The 21,509-nt window shown below is 48.0% G+C and overlaps 1 protein-coding gene across 1 annotated transcript in view; it reads left to right on the forward strand.

Moving 5' to 3' along the window:
- Positions 1-899: 899 nt before the first annotated feature.
- The window catches only part of LOC114489754 (leukocyte immunoglobulin-like receptor subfamily B member 5), a gene marked incomplete at both ends in the record, with an annotated part of 33,771 nt that continues 13,161 nt past the window's right edge, over positions 900-21,509 (forward strand). Inside the window, 10 exon segments of the mRNA XM_036017279.1 lie at positions 900-1,068; positions 1,631-1,683; positions 2,479-2,640; positions 2,720-2,837; positions 4,388-4,543; positions 12,122-12,397; positions 12,542-12,844; positions 13,059-13,311; positions 13,313-13,353; positions 13,601-13,903. Coding sequence (XP_035873172.1) covers positions 900-1,068; positions 1,631-1,683; positions 2,479-2,640; positions 2,720-2,837; positions 4,388-4,543; positions 12,122-12,397; positions 12,542-12,844; positions 13,059-13,311; positions 13,313-13,353; positions 13,601-13,903 — 1,834 coding nt within the window.

Below are 21,509 nucleotides of genomic sequence, written 5' to 3' on the forward strand. Positions count from 1 at the left end.
GAGGCAGTGGCTGTGTCCAGGGGGACAGGGGCTGAGTCCTGTGCACGTTCAGGCTCCTCTGGAGGCTCTGACTTGGAAACACCCTTCCCCTCTGTGTGCCTCAGTGTCTCCAAGTGTAAAAGGAGAGACTCGTGGCCCAGAGCTTAGATTGCCTTTCAGTTCTGGCTCTGACCTCCTGGGAGGGGGCCTCACAGGGAAGCCACTGAGGACATGATATTATGGGAACTGTCCACTCTGTAGCAGGGATGGTGACACTGTACAGGGAGGGACAGCCAGGACAAGAGTCAGGAGCATAGAAATCCTTTCCCTCAGCTCAGGTGTTCAGCTCAGAAGAGGGAACAAGGGCTAGAGTCAAACCTGGTCCAGGTCCCAGCTCTGCTGCTCTTGCTCTGGGGCTGGGTGGTCCCTTCTCTTCTCCAAGTGTTGGGTTCATGTTTGTTTATCCCTGGTCCCCTCCTGCTCACAGGCCTGTGGTGACATTAGTGACATAAGGAATCTCACAGAACTCAAGAAGGCAGGGCCTGAGTCCAGGCCAACCTTCCCAAGGGGGCATCAGTGTTCACCCCATGCTTCTTTCCCTATGGTGTCCTGCTATGCCTGGGGGCAGGTAAAAAACAAGGACCCTCATCTTTGGGTAAGACAGTACAGGCCCTCTGCAGGTGAGGAACCCAGAGCTCAGAGCTGGTGACCACCTGGGGGCAGCATGAGGAAGCACAGGAAACCCAGGTCCCAGGGTACAATCCCAGCCCTGCCCTGGCCAGGCTGGGTGACCTGGGGCAGGTGTTAACCTCTCTGAGCTGCAGTGGTCTGGGTGGTGGGTCAGCCATCCCTGGTGGATGGGGGCCATGAGGTTAGACGACATAATCAACAGATCCCAGGACATGTCTAGCACACAGTAGGTGCTCATTAAATGGCACCTTTGGCTCATTCATGATGTCACTGCAGCCCAAGGTCTCCAGTGGTGCTGGAATGTGCTGACTGGGGTCTCAGTGGCCCTTGTCCTGCTGCTCTTCCTCCTCCTCTTCCTCTTCCTCCGACACCGGCATCAGAGCAAAGGCAGGACATTGGGTAAGCAGGAAAGGGGGTGACCTGGGTCACAGGAAAGAGGGGCTCAGAGCACCTGCTGCAGGAAAAACAGATGGGGAAGGTCAGCTGAGCAACAGATTTCTCCAGAATCTCACATCAGAAATTGTAGAAAGTAAACACTCAATGTCAGAACTTGGGTACTAATTTAAAGTAATCTTTCATCACCTCCAATCTCCTCAGATATGAAACATTCACATGTGTGTGTTAAAGTTCCTTCTTTCCTCCTGAATAAAACAGGAGGGGTCCTTACTCTCCCAGAACTGAGACTGTCTGTCCTCCAGCTCAGCTGCAGACACCCAGGAAGAAAGAGTCCTGTGTGAGAGGAAGGGACAGCTGCCCTCAGGGGTGGTCACAGGGAGTTCAGAAGGTGGTGGAGAAGGGGAGACTGGAAGAGTGTACAGTCAGGGGTGAGAGGGACTGAAATCCATAGAGTGACCTGGCCCCTCACCTCACCCTGGATTAGTGGCCCATCTGGGAGCAGGCAGGTCTGCAGCCCTGAGATCTCAGGGATTCTGCCAGGAGACACCATGTTCTTCCTCTCCAGATGCTGCCATGAAGGACCCTTGTCCTGGGGAGGGTATGGAGCTGGACCCTCAGGTGAGTCCCCTGCTCCTGTCCAGGACACTAAGGACCTTCCTGTTGCCCAGTTCACTCCAATGGTCACTCCCTGTCTTCACCTCCCCTGTATCTCAGCAGCACCCACACTGACCTGTCCTTCTGGGCACCAGGTTGTTCTGCTGTTACTCATTCCTCTTGCTTTCCTGTGTCCTCATGACCCCTCCTGGGTGATCCACTGTGCTGGCCCCTCATCCTCTATCTGACCTTGTACAGCCCCAGATCTCAGGAGGAGGCATGAATGACTGAATCACCCGCAGGTCCCAGGGTCCCATCACTCAGTCATGCAGCAGCAGTGACAGGAGTTCACTGGTTACAGACTCCTTGTCTGTGCCATAGTGCAGCCCTGAGCAGCCTGTTTCCACCCTCCTCCAGCTCCCCTGTGGGTGAGGGAGATACCTGCAAACAGGCAGATGATGTCCTGGAAAGCCAAGTGTTGTGAAGGAGAATGAAGCAAGAGCAGTGGGGAGAGTGTGTGGTGAGGGGAGAACAGAGAAAACAGCAGGTGCAAAGGTCCTGAGGCAGGACCTGTTGCTTCAGCCAGATGGGCCCTGTGGCTGGAGCTAAATCAGCAAGAGACGGAGCATTAGGTTAAGAGCAGATCCATAGGCACCAGGAGTCCCAAGGCTCGGAGAGTCCCTGCAAACTCCACCAGGAGAGTGACCTCATCTGATCTGAAGTTTAAGTCATCACTCTGACACCGTGTGGGCTCGTGACTGGAGGGTTTCAACTGTGGGGTCAAGGACACGCTGGTTCTGTCTCACTGTTTCTCTGCAGCAGAACAGGACCCATGATGACCCCCAGGGAGTGACCTATGCCCAGGTGACCCTCTCACCATCAAAGCTCAGGCAGGGAATGGCCTCACCTTCCCTCTTGTCAGAGGAATTGCTGGACATGAAGGATAGGCAAGCAGAAGAGGACAGACAGATGGACAGTCAGGTGGGGCCTGTCCTCCCCAGACCCCAGGCTTCCCCAACCCCAACCACTTTTCACCCCTCTCACTGTCCCCCTGCTCCAGGCTGCTGCCTCTACTGCCCCCGAGGATGTGACCTATGCCCAGCTGACGCACTTGACCTTCAGACAGCAGACAAGGGCACCCACTTCCTGCCCGTCAGAGGGGCCCCCAGATGAGCCCAGTGTGTATGCTGCTCTGGCCATCCACTAGCCCATGGAGGACCCAGACCCCACATTCCAGAGAGGGAGCTTTCAGGGACCCTGGAAGGAACAGGAGCTGTCTCCAAGGACACTCACTAGTGTCCCCAACCAGCCTGGGGACCTCACATGGACCCCCAGCACTTTCTGGGACCATCTGGGAGTCCCCTGATTCTGCAATTAGAAATAACTAATATCCCTACACTTTGGAATCCAAGCAACAGACTTCTCAAGAATCAACGTGTGAATTTAGAACCAAAATGGAAGTGAGAGAATGCTTTCAGTGAATGATAGTGTAAATACTACACATTAAACCTACAAAATGGAACATTAACAACCATGAATGAACACCTTAGAGAAGAAAAAGGCTAACACAGAAACCACCTAAGTGCCCTCCCACACATACTGAGATGAAGGTGTGGCAACCTGTGTGATGGAGTGTCACTCGGCCACAGAGATGAAATCCTGTCAGTTCAGTGACACAGAGGCATCATGAGTGTGTCAGGCTACGTGGGGTAAGTCAGACCCCACAGCACAAGGACCATACAACTACACTCGTACATGGGTGAAATGTGAAACTCTTCACTGTCATATGTATTAACTATATGGAACTTGTAATTAAAAAATTTCCTGCACTGTGAACTCAGAGTCTGAAAAGCTTCATTGGTAAATGCTTCTGAACACATATGCATGTATGAAATACACACACATGGACACAGACACAAACATACACACAACAGCCTTACACGTGTTTCTCCTGACAACAGAGAAGAAAGACACATCCCACAACAGAGTTTATCAGCCCAGAAATAAATTGATGATGAAACCAAACAAGGGAGCTACCAAGAGGGGACCTCACAGGAAGCTCTCTCACGTGAACTCAGGTGCAGAGTCCTAAACAGAGTATCACCTAGATGCACCAAAGCATAAACTGTGTCATCCATCCTGACCAGGCAGGTATGTGATTTCAGGAATTTAGGTTGGTTTCACATTTTTAAAAAATCAATCAGTAGAATTCAAACATTAAAATTAATAGGAAAAAAAATGTAAAAAGAAATATCAACAGATGTAAAAATTTTGTTGAAATACAGCACAAATTTATAGTGAAAAACTCTTCAGAAATAAAAGAGATTTTGTATCATTTATCAAAGCACCTTTCAAAAGCTTTATAAAGGAAATAATGCTTAAAGGTAAAAACTTGAAAACGTTTTGCCTGTGAATGAACCTGGGACAAACACTGTCACTGTGGAACTGAGCCTGCCCACAGCCTCGCCACACCAAACGCCTGCGCATTTTGCCATCCCAGCCCTTTGCCCTGGTTTTGTGGGTGGAGAAGGAGTCACTCTGCTAGGGAGAAGTGACACCCCCACCCCCACTACCTTCCTCTTCGGGTCAGAGGAGCCCAGCCATCCCGGGGCCCCGCCCAGCCACAGGCCCCGCTCAGCGGCCATCACCCAGAGCAGTTTGCTCCTGCACAGCCCCAGCTGTGGGGCAGGTCCCACTCCCACACCTGCCCCCGCACCTGTATCTCCAGCGTCCACCACAGCATCCTCTGATCCTGCACCTGCTGGTGCAACCAAGCAGGAGAACCCAGCAGAAGAGCCAGTGGGAACTGCCATCAACGATCGGACATCCAGACCTTCTTCCCCATCAAACCTTTTTGAAGACATGACAAGTGCACTTGTGACAGGTCAGTCCTCTGAGAATATGGTCACTGAGGTCATGTCGATGGACTATGAATCAGGGCAAATGATGCCAGCCTGGGGAGCCAGGGTCAAAGACCCAGACACTCAAGCTGTATCTTTTTTTTTTAATTTTATTTTATTTATTTATTTTTTTAATTTTATTTTAATCATTGTTCAAGTACAGTTTTCTCCCACTGACTCAAGCTGTATCTTTTAAGGGAACTCCAGAGATGGAGAAAGTCAGGCTGTGCTTGCTCCCCCTCCAGCAGCTAGTTCTGGGGCTCCTAAGCCCAGGGCCCAGTCCCTCTAGAGTCTGAGGCAGTAATAAATGAAGGGACCAGGGCATTTCCACGGACAGGACACTCAGGAGCCCCTGACACCAGCCCCTTGCCCATGCACCCTGGGTCCCCAGCTGTTGAGTTCCTGGGATCCCTCAGCTGTAGGAGAACAAGCTCATGAGTTCTGTGCCTCCCACTAAACGCAGAACACACAGCTCTTACTTATTTCTGGATGGAGACAGTTTTCTTCCCTCATCCTGAACTCTCAGGTACAGCTCCTACAGAAGCGACTCAGAACAAGTTCTGAATCCAGAGATACCAGCAGGCTGAGATGATCCAAGGAGGAGACAGGGACCTGGCAGAGTGGAGTCTGGGCTCATGACATGACTGTGTGAAAGTTACAGTCTGAGAGGTGGGGGGGCATCGGGGAGCACAGACCTCAGGAGGGAGGCTCGTGTCTCCCCAAGTCCTCACTCACACCCTCATGTCATGACCCTCAGGGGCAGCCGACACCATCAGCCCATCACAGAACAAGTCAGACCCCAGGAATGGGAGTGGGAGAAACTCTCAGTTGTAGGGCTAGGTGCAGAGGGTCATGTCCTGGAGAGGGAGGCAGGTGTCCTCGGTGGACATTCTGGCTCCTGGGGTGACTTTGGTCTGCCTAACCATGGTGACACCTTTGCCCACATTTCTCAGCCTCACACCCCCAATGCTACACCATGGAAAATCTCATCCACATGGGCGTGCCTGGATTGGTCCTGGTGGTCCTCGGTGTGCTGATCTTTTAGGCTTGAGACAGCAAAAGGAGGACCCACACTGCAGCGAGGACGTGAACACAGAGGGGACAGGGCATGGTTCAGAATGGGGGAAGCTGTGGAGCCCATCTGATGACCCAGGAGGTGGTGAAGGACAGTCTGGACCACAGGTGGGGAGACTGTCTGCTGATGTGTCCAGGGCAGTGAACAAGCATTGGGTGCACGGAGTGTCTCAGTGCTCCCTGTGCAAGGCTCCTCCTCCATTAAATGTCTGTTTCTCTCTTTATCTTTGCCAACTGTCTATAATGACCTCCTACTTCTCTCACCCCTGTGGCATGAGGGTCTTTCCCACATGCTTGTTGGGGTCCACACATGCCCTCTTCCACTTTTATGTAATAAAGTGTTCTGTATTTGTCCTCACTACATGACCCTATGGACATTATTGAGTCTTCATCTCCTCAGTTCACAGGAGTTATCCAGGAATCAATCAATTGAAAAATGGGCTAAATTAGATATGACCCTGGAAACATGAGTACAGACTGATGTCACCCCCTCTCCAACTCCACCATCCTTCCATCTGCATCAGATGGCACGTGCACCATTTCCCCAGAACTGCCCTCACCTGGTGTTTGAAGGGACAGCCTCATGGAGGGCTGTCTCTGAAAATAACCATTTTTCACAATGATTATATACATATACGTATATATACTTATACATAATGGAATATTATTTGACCATGAGAAAGAACAAAATGGGAGCAGAGGCATGGACACCTGGAGAAGACACACAGCAGGCAGAGGGGAGGGAAGAAGGGACGGACGGAGGTAGGTGAAGGGATTAGACAAAGCACATACATGCATGAGCCACAGACACAGACAGCAGTGTGGTGAGGGCCAGAGGAGAGGGGCGTGGGGCTCCGTGGAGCTGGATAAGTGTGAGACGCTGGAGTGGAAACATCTACAATAGTGTCACCAATAAAAATAAAGAGAACAATCCTGCCACTTGAGACAACATGAATGGATCTTGAGGGCATTGTGTTAACCCAGCCAGATCACTGAGAGAGAGATCAGTACTGCAGGATCTCACGTGCATGTGGAATCTATAGCAGCCGAACGTGTAGAAACAGAGGGTGGAATGGTGGTGACCACGGGGAGCCGGGGGAAAGGAGAGGAGTTGGTCAAAGAGCACCAACTTTCCATTATGCAATTAGCATGTCCTGGGACCTCACATACAGCCTGGTGAGTACAGTTAACCAGACTGTGTCATACGCTGGAAAGAGTGTATCTGAAATGTTTTCACCACAAAAAGTAAGTGGCAGTGACGTGACTTCTTGATTCTATTGTTACCTAAAGCTGAGATGGTATCATCATGCAACATATAAATGTATCCAATCAACCAACTGCACACCTTACACCTACACAATGTTGTAAGTCAGTTATATGCCAATCAACCTGGATAAAATTGACTCCATTTTTTTAGACTTCTTTTTTGCTTTTTTTTTATTGTTACTCTGTTACAGATATCCCACCACATTCCCCCTTGCCCTCCTCCTCTCAGGACTCCCCCCTCTCCCAACAGTCTGATATAGGAAACACCTACAGCAGGCCAAATGCAATGAACACTCACAACAGCAAGTGTTGGAGAGTTTGTGAGTCTCTGTACCTATGTATTCCTTTATCTACTATCTGTGTGTCTGTATCTGTGTGTCAGTCTCTCTCTCTCTTTATCTCTTTACCTGCTTATCTATCATCTACCTCCCTATCTATCCATCCATCTTTCTCCTTCTGTCAGTTATCTCTCTGGCCTCCAGCTCTGAAAGAATGTAAAAGTTCTGTCATGTGAAGCCATGCAGTTAATTGTAATTTATTATAACAATTTTACCAAGCTCTCTTTCCTTCTCTTTCCCTTCCTTTCCTTTTTCTTATCTTTTCATCTCTTTCTCTCTCTCTCCCCCCTCCCTCTCTCTCTCCCCCTCCCTTCCTCCCACCCTCCCCCCTCTCTTCATAGAGAAAGGAGGGACATGGTTTTCATTCATACACAACAAATGACTTCATCTAAAACAAAACCTTACAAGCTTTCTTCTCTTCTAAAAATGCAGAATCAAATGGTCTGGTTAACTGTTTTTGGTTTTTGTAGCAGACTACAAAATATGCACATGGTACTAGATCTAATAAATATGAAGTGGGAGACAAATGCCATATTTCTTCTGAAAATAGTTTCATATCATTAACCATTTCATATGTTAGCTTGGCCCAGAAATATTGAATATTATAAACAGAATAGTGGCTATGACTTTCAAATGGTAGCAAGCTATGTAAATCAATATGTGATTGTAGAGTTTAGGAAAACTAAGTGTAACACTTTAAACGTGGAGTGTTGAGCAATGTGACTCAGGTCAGCCCCTCTGCAACTGCTATTTTTAGGGTGAGAAGAGCTGGTCCTCTTCCTGTGTAACAGGCACCTTGTGCCCTGTACAGACTGTGGTGTGGGGACCCTGCCCTCCATATCCTATCATTTTGTCCCTTGAGCTTCACTTTAACAGCAAAATAAGAAATCATCAAGAGTTCTGCTATAATATGTCCACAGAGACCTTACCCCTCTTCCTAATGGAAGAAGGACACGAACCTGATATTACAAAGTAAATTCACAATACTCATCACAGAATCCCCAAGTGAGGATGGCTCATCTACTGTCCAGAGGTTGTGCTGACCAAGACGGAGTCCAGCCTAGACCAGGAACGTGCACATGTATCTAGGAAGTTTTGCTTAAAACTATGGGCCGCCTGCATCTCCCCTGATTCTGTCCTATTTTGAATGTGAATCCCAAGAGGTGGTGTAGAATTCAGCACTGCCTTGTGGACAGCTCCACACCCATCAAACACACCTTGCTCTCTCCTTTCTGCTGTTTCTTTATGTCAATATTTTATCGTGGTTTTATTACAGTAGTAGCAAGTTATGCCCCTTGGCCCTCCTCCACCAATCCCACCCCCTACTCCAACACCTATCCCACCTCCATACCCTTCCTGCTCCCATGAGAATATACCTAAGGATCCCGAATCTCCAATTCAGAGGAAATTATGCACCCCTATGTTCCTAGCAGCACTATTTATAATAGCCAAGTGCTGAAAACAGCCCAAGTGCCCACCAGGAAATGAGTGGACCAAGTAAGTGAAACATTTTCACAATGGAATAGTACACAGAAGAAAGAAAGAGGAAGGAAGGAAGGAAAGAACTCCTACTTTTCACAACAGCACGAATGGACCTGGAGAATATTATGCTGAGTGAAATAAGCCAGCTGGTGAAAGACAAAACCATATGATCTCACCTATAAGAGGAATCTAATGAGCAAAATCAACTAATGAAGAAAATAGAATCTCTGGCATGGGAACATAGAACAGACTGACAGTGACCAGAGGGGAGAGAGAAGAAAAATAATAGTAGAAAAAGAGGAAAGAACCAGACCCACAGACTTGGACAACAGTGTACCAACTGACTGGGGGCAGGGTGGTGGGATGAGCAGAGTGGGGAAAAGGGGGAAACTTGGGACAACAGTAATAGAATAACAATAAAAATTATTTTTAAAAAGTTTCCCATGAAGAAAAAAAAAGAGATTTTCTACATCTTTTACTTTAAAAAGTAATTGATTTACTCTTCAATCTGTTGTGAATCTATAATTAATTTTGTGTGTGATTTAAAGTCAGTGTGAAGTTAACCTTGTTTCGTCAGCTCCCCTAGCTGGCCCAGCACCTGTAATGGAAAGACCAGGGTCTGCCCACTGCACTGTGAGGGTTTCTGTCATGATCACGTGACCCTGCACTGTGGTCTGAGTCTGACCCTTCCTTCTGCTCCATTAGACGAGGTATCTCTGCTTTTCAGTTTCTCAAACCTCCAACGTCTCCACCCAAATCTGTGTGTCTGGTTTCCTCTCCCCCATATCTCAAGCAGGGTGAATTCTGACCACATTTGTGGTGGTTGGGTTAGTATCACAGGGCTCTGAGTGAGAGAAGTGAGAGCAGCAGAGGAAGCAGGCTGCTCCAGGGTCCTTCAGCCATTCAGGATGTGGTATTACAGCAACTGACATTTAAAGTGTGGGGAGTTGTTGTTCGGCCTCTACCAGAGCTTCTATAAAAGACAATTTTTTCCTGATCCTCAACAATGCCCAAAGTTTGAATAGGAGAGTGTCACCCAGCATCAAAGTTGCTCTGGGGGGAAGAAATGACCCAAACAACTTACCCCAAGGAGGTGGAGAGAGAGAGAGCCCACGTCTTACAGAAGAAACATTGAGTCAGGTGGAAACAGGCACAGCCCTTGAGTTCCAGGGCAAGGAGGGAGCACTGAGCTCTCCTGTAGGAACAGAATGTTTGCACAGACCCCAGAGTCATCCCTGCCCCTCCCCCTGGCTCACTGTCATGAGGACTCCTTGGGGTCTGCAGTCAATGAGGCAGAGAGGGAAAATCACCTTTCATGTCCCCACGGCAATGGTCACATTTACCTCCTGCCTGGGTTCTGAGCTCTAAGTCCTCACTCTCTTCTGCAGTTCACCTGCTACCTCAGTCTTTCAAACCCTTTCAGAGTCTGTCCATTTCTGCTCAAAATTCTTCCATGCTTCTCACTATTTTGGGGTAAATTTAGACTCTTTCTTCTGAACTAACAGCTGCTCATGATCATCCACCTGTGACCCTCCATCCTCAGCTCCCACTTCTGCTTCCTTCAACCAGACAGGTGCAGTTACTCTGTGAACACACAGTCATACACACACATACACACACTCATACATATACACTCATGTACATATACACTTACACGGACACATTCACACCACCTCCTCTGGACCATTTTTTCTCCTACATCTTTGCTTTCTTAGAGTTCTGTAGAACTCTAAGAACTAGCAAATTCCTTCCCCAACCCCCAGCTAAAAGCACAGGATTAGAAGCAACACTGAGATTTCTTCTCCTCATTTCTCTTTTCTACATGTGTTGTGGCAGCTAAAACATATGCATGAATTGTGTGGTGAATTCATGGAAGCCTTTCATCTAATATTGGTGGACACACAGGATTCAAGTTCAATTACTGTTCATATTATGTGTTATTTGCACAGTTACACTGCTCTAGCCACTTTGTACCACATGGCACATATGAGATTCATAACTCAGTGTGACTGTAACAGTTCATCCCTGTATATGCCTTTGCCTCACACACTTAATTCAACATTCTCAGGTGGTGGGGAGGCAGCCCATGACCAGCCAACACCTCACCCTCCCTTACTGCTATCAAACAGTCTCTATCTCTAGATTTCCCTATGATATTCTTTCCTCTCAAGAATGTTCTCACTCCCACATCCTAGGGTTCCACCTCATCTAGCAGCTCTTGCCTCAGCCCTGACCCTGGCAGCTTACTTGCTTAGGGTGTTGTCCCATACACAAAAAGGTTGTGAGTTTGATCCCCAGTCAGAGTGTGTATGAAATGTGACTGACTAAGATTTCTTTCCCAATGTCTGTCTGTCTGGCTCTCCCATTTTTGGTCTATAAAATCAAAAAAATACTGCTTCAATGAGAATTTAAAAAAAAACAGGTGTTCCTCAACCAAACTCTTGTCATGGTCTGAGGTATTCTCACATTTTTTTCTCATTTCTCCTTTGAAAGTAAAGTCATTTCCACTTTCAACTCAGAATGTTCATTTTCTGTTAAGAGTTCTCAAGATACAGAAAATCATTCTCCTGGATCATTGATGAATTTCTAGCTCTGACACACTCGGCTTTACTAGGTGATCAGTAAATAAGCAAATGCTGTTTGTGGGAGGCTGAGACAATGAGTAACGAGTTCTATTTAGCATCAGCCTATGGAGGGTGGACAGAGGACCAGACTCTGGGTCTCGACCTCTCTGACAGGAGCACAGACCAGGCAGAGGGTCCTGGCAGTGAGAAGAGACCCCAGATCTGGGCTGAGAGTCTCCAGAGTGTGAGGAGTCCTTCTGAGCCCTCATCATGGCAAAACCCAGAGCCAGGCCCCAGGCGGGGCCATCCCCTTGCTGTGGGTCTACAGGGGTGGGAACCTGGAAGGGCAGCAGCAGCCCTGGACTCACCACATTCTGTGCATCTCTGTCCTCCAGACCCAGGATCTCCTCCACCTACAGAGCAGGAGCACTCAGAGCAGATGGCACCATGTCCATCCTCCCTGTTCTTCTCTGCCTTGATCAGTTGTGGGGCATGGGGACAGGGCAGCAGGAGTGGCTGTGGCAGCTGTACATATGTGTACATGGGGACCCTCAGGGATCAGGCAGCTGGAGCAGATGAGGCCCTAAGGTAAGGGAACCAGCTCTGACATCCAAGTGCAAATCTGACAGGGACTGTCTTCCAGGGCTAAGTCTGGGCTAGAAAACCTGTGAGCAGAATGATGAGTCCTCCCCAGGTTCCCTGTCCCACCTCCTACTTCATATCTGGGGCTTAGGAAGGAGCACAGAGGACCTGAGATAAAAGAGGGGGGACATGCGCTGAGCTGGGGAATGAGGGAGTGGGGAAATGTCTTTCTAATGCAGCCTCTGATTCTTTCCAGGGACCCTCCTGAGACCCAGCATCTGGGGTGAGCCAGGCCCTCCCACACCCTGGCTATTCTCTGTGACCATCTGGTGTCAGTGGGTCCTGGAGGCCCAGGAGTACTGTCTACATAAAGAAGAAATGTATATGTCCTGAGACAGAGAGAAACCGCTGGAGCCTGGAGAGAAGGCCAAGTTAATCATTGACAGTTTCCATGCAGGGAGATATTACTATAAATACCACACTCCCACTGGCTGGCCAGAGCCCAGTGACCCCCTGCAGTTGGTGGCTACAGGTAAGAGGACACTCAGGATCACAACCCCAGGCTCTGCCCTTAGGAAGGGGAATACTCTCAGAGGATCTCCCCCTAACAGCCCAGCTCTGGGGGACATGAGGGAGGTGTGAGCCCTATTTCACATGCTGCCTCCTTCTCTCCAAGGCTACTAATACAGCAAACCCAGCCTCTCAGCCCTGCCCAGCCTTGTTGTGACCTCAGCAGGGAATGTGATCCTCCAGTGTGGCTCATGGCAGGGATTTGAGAGGTTCATTCTGACTAAGGAAAAAGACAGGCTTTCCTGGACCCTGGGCTCCCAGCCTCACCCCAGTGGGCAGGTCCAGGCCCTGTTCACTGTGGGTCCAGTGACCCCCAGCCACAGGTAGACATTCGGGTGCTATGGCTGTTACAGGAACAGACCCCATCAGTGGTCATGGCCCAGTGACTCCCTGGAGTTCCTGGTCTCAGGTATGTTCCATTATTGTCCCATGTAAGGATTGAAGCTCCAGACAGGTTCCTGGGGTCTTTGTAAGGAGGGGAGCCCCATGTGAAAAGTGGGGTGAGGGGAGAACAAGGGGACCCTGGGTCAGAGAGAAAGAGAGAGACAGTGGGTCCTGGGGACCAGGCCTGGAGGAGGGTACATGGGAGGAGCAACCCTGTCACTCCTGTCTGGTCCATGCAGGTGGCTCAGGAAAGCCCTCCCTCCTGACCCAGCAGGGCCCTATTGTGGCATCTGAACAGAGCCTGACCCTCCAGTGTTGCTCTGACCTTGGTTATGACAGATTCGCTCTGTCCAAGGAAGGGGGACAAGACCTCCCCGACAGTACTGCCCTGTAACCCCAGGCTGGGCTCTCTCAGGCCAACTCCCCTCTGAACACTGTGCATTGCTCCCACGGGGGCCGGTACAGGTGTTATGGTGGACACAACCTCTCCTCTGTGGTCAGCCCCCAGTGATCCCCTAGACATCCTGGTGGCAGGTGAGGAGCCTGTGGGTTCAGTCAGAGACCCAGAGTTTGCTCAGGCCCTGGTGGGGGTCTCAGATAGTGATGACCAGGACAAGGGGTATGGAGTCCCCAGGGAAGGAAGGCAACAGACCAGGGATGGGAGGGGGAGGGGGAGAGTCAGAGAAAACAGAGACAGAGAGGAGGATGCTCAGAAAGGGGCTTGGTGACTCTCAGGTCAGAACTAGGTGGTAACAGCACCTCACCCATCCCCTCTCTCTAGGACAGCTCCCTGACAGACCCTCCTTTTCAGTGCAGCTGGGCCCCAGAGTGGCCTCAGGGGAGAAGGTGACCCTGCTGTGTCAGTCATGGAGCCCAAGAGACTCTTTTCTTCTGACCAAGGAGGGGGCAGCCGATCTCCCGCTGCATCTCAGATCACAGTCCCAAGCTCAGCAGCACCAGGCAGGGTTCTCCATGGGTCCTGTGACCTCAGCCCTTGGGGGGATCTACAGGTGCTACAGCTCACACAGCACCTCCCCCTACCTGTTGTCACAGCCTAGTGACCCCCTGGAGCTCTTGGTGTCAGGTGAGGAGCCCCAAGCTCTACCTTCTGGAGCTTCTGGCCTCAGGTGAGATGGCCCCTGACCTCGTCATTTCTGTGCTCACTCAGCCCTAGACACTGTATCTGGAGAGTCTGAGACAGTAATAAATAAGGGGCCCTGGCTGGTGTGGCTCAGTGGAATGAGTGCCAGCCTGCAAACCAAAGGCTGGCCAGATCGATTCCTAGTCAGGACACATGCCTGGGTTGTGTGTGAGCCAGGTCCCCAGTAGGGGGTGTGCAATAGGCAACCACACATTGATGTTTCTTTCCCTTTCTTTCTCCCTCCCTTCCCATCTCTCTAAAAAATAAGTAAATAAAACCTTTATTTTTAAAAAAAGTAGCTCCTGGTGACAAACGTGGCTCAAATTTTAAAACACAGACCTGGCTGGCATAGCTCAGTGGATTGAGTTTGGGCTGTGAATCAAAGTGTCGCAGGTTCGATTCCCAGCCAGGGTACATGCCTGGGTTGCGGGCCATAACCCCCAGCAACTGCACACTGATGTTTCTCTCTCTCTCTCTCTATCTCGCTCCCTTCCCTCTCTAAGAATAAATAGATAAAATCTCCTTAAAAATTAAAAAAAAAACAAAAACATAACCTATAAATAAACAAATAAACAAACAAATAAATAAAGTATTAATTAATTAATTAATTAATTGATCCAGGTGGCTTTCCCAGACAGGACACTCAGGAGCCCCTGACACGAGCTCCTCCCCCATGCACCCTGGATCCCCAGCTGTTCAGTTCGTGGGGTCTCCCAGCTTTAGAAGAAGAAGCTCATGAGTTCTGTGCCTCCCACTAAACGCAGAACACACAGCTCTTACTTATTTCTGGTTGGAGACCATTTTCATCCCTCATCCTTAACCCTCAGGTACAGTTCCTATCGAAGTGACTCAGAACAAGTTCTGAATCCAGAGATCCCAACAGGCTGAGATGATCCAAGGAGAAGACAGGGACCTGGCAGAATCTAGTCCTGGCTCATGACACGACCATGTGTAAGTTACACTCTCAGAAATGGGGCATCGGGGAGCACAGACCCCAGGAGGGAGGCTCGAGTCTCCCCAGGTCCTCACTCACTCCCTCATTTCATGATCCTCAAGGGCAGCCAAAACCATCAGCCCATCACAGAACAAGTCAGACCCCAGGAGTGGGCAGGAGAATCCTCAGTTGTGGGGCTGGGTGCAGAGGGTCAGGTCCTGCCAGAGGGAGGCAGGTGTTCTGTATCGACATTGTGGATTCTGGGAAGACTTTGGTCTGCCTGAACATGGTGGCTTCTGTCTCCCCATTTTGTAGACTCCCACCTCCAAGACTACACTGTGGAGAATCTCACCTGCATGTGTGTGGCTGGGTTGGCCCTAGTGGGCCTCGGGCTGCTGCTGCTTCAGGCTCGAGACAGCAAGAGGAGGGCCCAGGCTGCAGCCAGGACATGAACACAGAGGGGACAGGACACCATTCAGAGAGGGGGAAGCCACGGAGCCCATATGATGGCCCAGGAGGTGGTGAAGGACAGCTGGACCAAAGGTGGGGAAACTGTCTGCTGATGTGTTCAGGGCAGTGAACAAGCATTGGGTGCATGGAGTGTCTCAGTGCTCCCTGTGCAGGGCTCTTCCTCCATTAAATGTCTGTTTCTCTCCCTTTCTTTGCTGACTCTCTGAAATAACCACACTTGTCTTCTCACATGAGGGTCTATCCCACATGGCTTCTTTGAGTCCACACATCTAAAACCTCACGCCCTTCTCCACTGTTATATAATAAAATGTTCTTTGCTTATAATCACATTACCAGATGAGCATTATTGAATCTATATCTCTTCAGTTCACAGGGTTAACCTGGTTTCAATAACTGATTAAATGCACTAAGTCACATACAAGCCTGGGAAATACAAATCCAAACCCACGCCACCACCCTCTCTGTTCCCACAGTCCTTCCCATCCCCATCAGATGCCACCTGTGCCGTTTCCCTGAAATGTCATCACTTGAAGGGACAGCAGATGATATTACTCAGGAAATACAGTTAGAGAGCACTGACTTGTGACATTTACCAAATTCTGTGGTGTAAATTCTCCCTTCATGACCAAGCCAAAATGCCAATGTGACTTCACCGAGTGCAGAGTTGGGAGATGGCAGAATCATCATCACCACTGAGTAAGAGTCATCTGCCCCACATCTCCCAACATGGTCTCTGTTGACCTAGATTGCATCATCTTGTAGACATGATGATAATCCCTACTGTAGTGTGGGGGCACAGTGTCACTGAAATCGTGACAACATAATCCCAGATATTCACACAAGAGTAAAAAAAAAAAAAACAATCTGAAAACAAATGGGCTCAGAATTCAAATACACTTGTGGAGGTAATAATCATTTTAACTGTTTGGGGAGTACAGTGGAATTATCTAGGTAAAAGGATGAGACACTGAGTTATGACCATAACATATACATGCTGGAGAAACCACATATGCATGCATGAATTACACTCACAACAACATGGACCAGTGTGACTTTCATATTATAAAGCAAGCACACGTCACAAAATCCCTTGAGTAAGAAAGAAAGACAGGTTGCATTTGTTCACCATGACCTACCACATGGCAGTGCAAAAGCACAAATTCAATCAGTAAACAGTGCATGTCAATCTTCAAACGTGCTGGTGAGTCAATGAAAGAAGATTCTCAGAAGAAGGCAGACAGGTCTGTTCCATTATGCAGCCTTCAGAAAGAGATGCCATTTGTCACTCATGTAGGCACACCCAAGAGAAACCCAATGAACAAAAGTAGGAATAGGTCCCTTGGGATCTGTTAGGGGTTAAACGTAGTACAGTGGTGAAAGTTCATTCAAATGTACTTTGTGACTTTCATTTGGTGACTCCTAAGTCCAGTTGTCATTATAGGAAAATGCTGCTTTTTATTTGGTGATTTATCTACATCTTCATATAATTTAGTGAGCTGTCCTGAAGGTACATGATAAAATCCACGGGCTAACCTAAGTGATGCACTTCCTACAAGGTGGCTGTCGATGTGTTGGAGGAAGTGTCACCTTGGCGATACAGTTGCCTCAAAGCATGATCAGCACCCACCTGACCAGCTGCACTAAGTCCAATCAAACAATGAGTCCCTGCTGAGGTAGATGTTGAATCTCAGAAGACACCCTGTGCATCACCACCTGACATGCAACTGGCCATGTTAAATGTCCACAGGAGCTTCTGATCCTATGTTGCTCCAACTGTCAGGATGCTTGTAGTCACCAGTATGGATGTGTGGGTTACTTCACAGAATGAGGTTCAACTCTATTGGGTACTCATTTGGGATCACACAGGTTTTGGTTGCAGACTAAACAGTACTCAGGATTCCTCATCTCCTCCTGGTCCCTGCTGAAGAAGACTCAGGGGAAGGCAGCTGGGTGCACAGGGTACTTGTCTTGATTCCACTCCCAGATGGAAACTCACTGGGTTCCTGACCTTGAAAATCGAACACAGTATGGATAAGACTTTTTGTCATTGACAGATGGTGTTGGATAAATGAATGTACAAAAAAGCAAAAGAATGAAGATGGATATGGATCACACACTCCACACCAAAATGACCTGAAAATGGTTCCATATAACAGCTAATATACAACTTAGGATTAAATGGGTAAATCTTCATGAGTGTGGGCTTACTTATGTTTTCTTAGAAATGACACCAGGGGGCTAAGATGGTGTCAGACTAGGAAGGAGCAGATTCGGCTTTCCTCTGCTCAGGGGAGAAAATCCTGACCTCTATGGAGTAGAGAGGCAAGCAACCAACATACTTCAGCATTCTTGAAAATAGGGGACCAAGGATTGTGGCAGAACCGAAAGACCAAAGAACGGACCCTAAGAAGAGTGCTGTAACAAGGTAGGGTCCTGGGACCAGCGTGTGGTCCTGGGGCTGCAGTCTCAGGCCCAGGGCCTGCTGCTGGGTTTGCCATAGGGTCCTTGGGAGAGAGAGCCAGGTCAACTGCTCCCTCCCCAGCCAAACAAGGTCTGAGCAGCTCTGGGAGGAATCCAGGTGCTGGCAAACACACAGGGGCTGTGAGCACCTTTGGAGGCGGTGGACACCTGAGGAACTGAGTCTCACAGCAGACCCGGACCCCCACGGTCACCAGTCTGGCTGGAACGTTTGGCAGTGGGAGAAGCCAGGCCACTGTGGGGAGCGGCAGGCTTGAACGGGAGGAATTTCTCAAGAGGAAGGAGTGAATAAACACAGACGCTGTTTGGGGAATTCTCCTAAAGTGATCAGTGGCTCCAGCCTCCCTGCTACCCAGCTGTGGGCACACCAGCGCACGGGTGCATGGGCGCACGGGCGCACGTGCAGGGACAGCATCCCCGCACCCCAGTCCACAGCAGTAACCCTGGGGAAAGACCTGATTCCCACACCCAGGGCGCAAGGCTGAGGAGCCAGTGCGAGCTCTGCTGGCAAACCAATCATCCTTCAGCCTGCCTCAGCCAGCAAAAGCAGAAAAACCAGTTTGGCCACTTTGAAACCAAGAGACTTTTTAATTTGATTCTATTTTTTTAACAATTTTTTATTTTTTAATTTTTATTGTTTTTATTCTCTTTTGATTTCTCTTTCCTCTCTTACCTGATTTCTTGTTTTATTCCTTCATCCTTCCTGTCCTCCAATTTTATCTCTTCTTCCTTCCTTCGTCTGCCTTTTCTATTTTTACTTTTTTAAAGTTTTTCTAAATACCTACAAGTGAGACAAAATCCTGAATCTGTGAAAAGACTGAAGTTGAACCCAAAGAAGGGGCATCACAACAGCTGGGACAGTGAGATAAATTTCACTCTGCTATTACAGAGGACCTGCAAGTTATTGCATATTTGTATTATTATTTTTTTTCTAGTATTCCTACATCTTTTTTAATAGTATTTTTATATCCCTCTTCTTTTTGTATAGTCTGCTTTGCTAGGCTGGGTGTATTGTATGACCTGACAGCTTTCCCCCGATATCTCTTTCCATACTGTATTACTAATCTACTGTCCTTTAACTCACCTGTGTCCTATTAGCACACCACTCAAGGTTCTGTACTCCCTATTCTTGTTACCTAGATCTCATAGAATCTGTCATATGATTGTTTCCATACTACTATTGTAAATAACTGCTGTTTGATGCAATTGTAATTACCTCACAACACTCCCCGCCCCCCCGAGATCTTAGCCCATTTCAAAGTTTCCTGAACTCTATTACTGTAGTGGTTAACTCTATTCTCTCACACACTACACGTATTTACTATCCTTTACTCTCACCTTACCCCAGAATCTGACTTCCCACAACCTCCCTGCTTTATAGATCCAACTCACTATCCTTCCTCCCCCAACAAGAGTCTTATCATCTTTCCATCCTTCCTAAAAATCAGCTAGCTGGGTGGAAGATCACGGTTAACACTATACATAGTCAAAGGATCTCCTATCTCTTCTCTACTTGCTACTGCTGTAAATAGCATAGAATTCTCTGCTGCTGTCTTAAACCATTTTGCCTTCCCCCTCCAAGTGATGACAAAAAAGAATAGGTGGAGGAGGTGAACACCAGGATACCCACTGGAAAAGGAAACCTAACAACAAAGGAACCACTAACAGATAACAACAGAAGAAGGTGAAGGAGGGAGTAGTAACTACACAAACCTAAATCCAGGACCTATCTGGAAATACAACTAAACAGTAGAGACAGTACCCAATACAAACAACTGAACAAGAATTCTTTAAACCTTACACACACAGAAGAACCAGCTTCAACACAACCTGCCCTCACCAGCACAACAAAATACAGGAGGTGGTGGACAGAGTGACCCTCATTTAACCAGCTGGTGGGAAGGAACCACCAAAGAAGGACTCAACAACAACCAAAACCTGTTGGGGGCCGGGACAAGCCTGAAACAGGCTGATGCAACCATGGAGAAGTATTGCACCTGCACAGACAGGATGTCTGCGGTCAGAAGCCATGCGAACACCCGACCAATCAGCGCCCTGATCATGCGCCTATCACGCGTCCCTTAACCAATCCCAGCTAAGAGCACGCCCCAAGCCCGCCAATCAAAGCTACTTCCCTTTTCTGCCTTCCTCTATATAACTCCCTCCATTTTGAAATAAAATTTGCAGCTTGATCAGAACTCTTTGTCTTGCTGCCGTTCTTTCGCGCCTCCTGTCCCATCCCTTTTCATCCGTTACAGGTATATCAGCGGACCCCGTTGACTGCCTCGCGGGCCGAGGCAAAAACCCAAAGGCAAACACAAAGCCAACTTAAACGACAGCCCAAGACCAGTGAGCTTGGGAGATCAAGGAAACAGCACCACTGAAATTCACTGCTATTCTACTAAAGAAGTTCAAAACATAAACCCAGGGAGCCAGAACAGATCAATATAAGAAGTTGAGGCAAACAAGAAGAGTTTCACAAACAATGGGAAGACAAAGAAACAATCCCCAAATGAAAGGAAAGAAGGAAGCCTCAGAAAGAATGCTAAATGAAATAGAGGCAATTCAACTATCAGATATTGAGTTCAAAGCAATGATTGTGAACTCACTGAAAACTACATCAGCATAAAAAAGGAAATAGAAACTCTCAACAAGGGTCAAGAGAAAATGAAGAATACAATTTCTGAACTGAAGAACACAGTAGAAGGAATGAAAAGCAAGATCGATGAAGCAGAAGATTGGATCAGCGACATAGAGGACAAAGTAGAAGAAAACACCCACAAAGAGCAAGAAAAGGAAAAGAGGCTCAGAAAGAATGAAAAGAAATTAAGAGAAATGCAAGACAATATGAAACGTAATAATATTCGTATAATAGGGGTACCAGAAGGAGAAGACGAAGAACAAGGGATAGAAAACCTATTTGAAAAAGTAATGATGGAAAGGATCCCTAATTTGATGAGAGAAAAAGTCACACAAATCCAGGAAACACAGAGAGTCCCAATCAACAGGAACCCAAAGAGACCCACCTCAAGACACATCATAATTAAAATGGCAAAAATTCAAGACAAAGAGAGAATCTTAAAGGCAGCAAGGTAGAAACAGGAAGTAACATACAAGGGAGCCCCAATAAGGCTAACAGCTGACTTCTCAATGGAAACACTCCAAGCCAGAAGAGAATGGCAAGAAACAATCCAAGTAATGAGAACCAGAGGCCTGAAACAATGACTACTTTACCCAGCAAGGCTCTCAATCAAGATAGAAGGCCAAATAAGAAGCTTCTCAGGCAAAAGAAGTCTAAAAGAATACACCTCTGCTAAACCAGCTCTGCAAGAGATGCTAAAGGGACTGCTTTAAGGAAAGAAAGGAAAAGAGAGAGTGAGAGAGGAACACACGTACATAAAAGGCAATGAATAAGTACCTATCAATAATAACCTTAAACGTAAATGGATTAAAGGCTCTAAACAAAACAAATAGAATAGCTGATTGGATAACAAAACATGACCCACACATATGCTGCCTACAAGAGACCCACCTCAGGATAAAAGATCTGCACAGGCTGAAAGTGAAGGGTTGGAAACAAATGAATTCACAGCAACCCAAAACTTATGGGACACAGCCAAGGCAGTCCTGAGAGGGAAGTTCGTAGTGATACAGGCCAACTTAAAA

Source organism: Phyllostomus discolor, unplaced genomic scaffold, assembly GCF_004126475.2.
Source record: "Phyllostomus discolor isolate MPI-MPIP mPhyDis1 unplaced genomic scaffold, mPhyDis1.pri.v3 mPhyDis1_scaffold_31, whole genome shotgun sequence".
NCBI lineage: Eukaryota > Metazoa > Chordata > Mammalia > Chiroptera > Phyllostomidae > Phyllostomus > Phyllostomus discolor.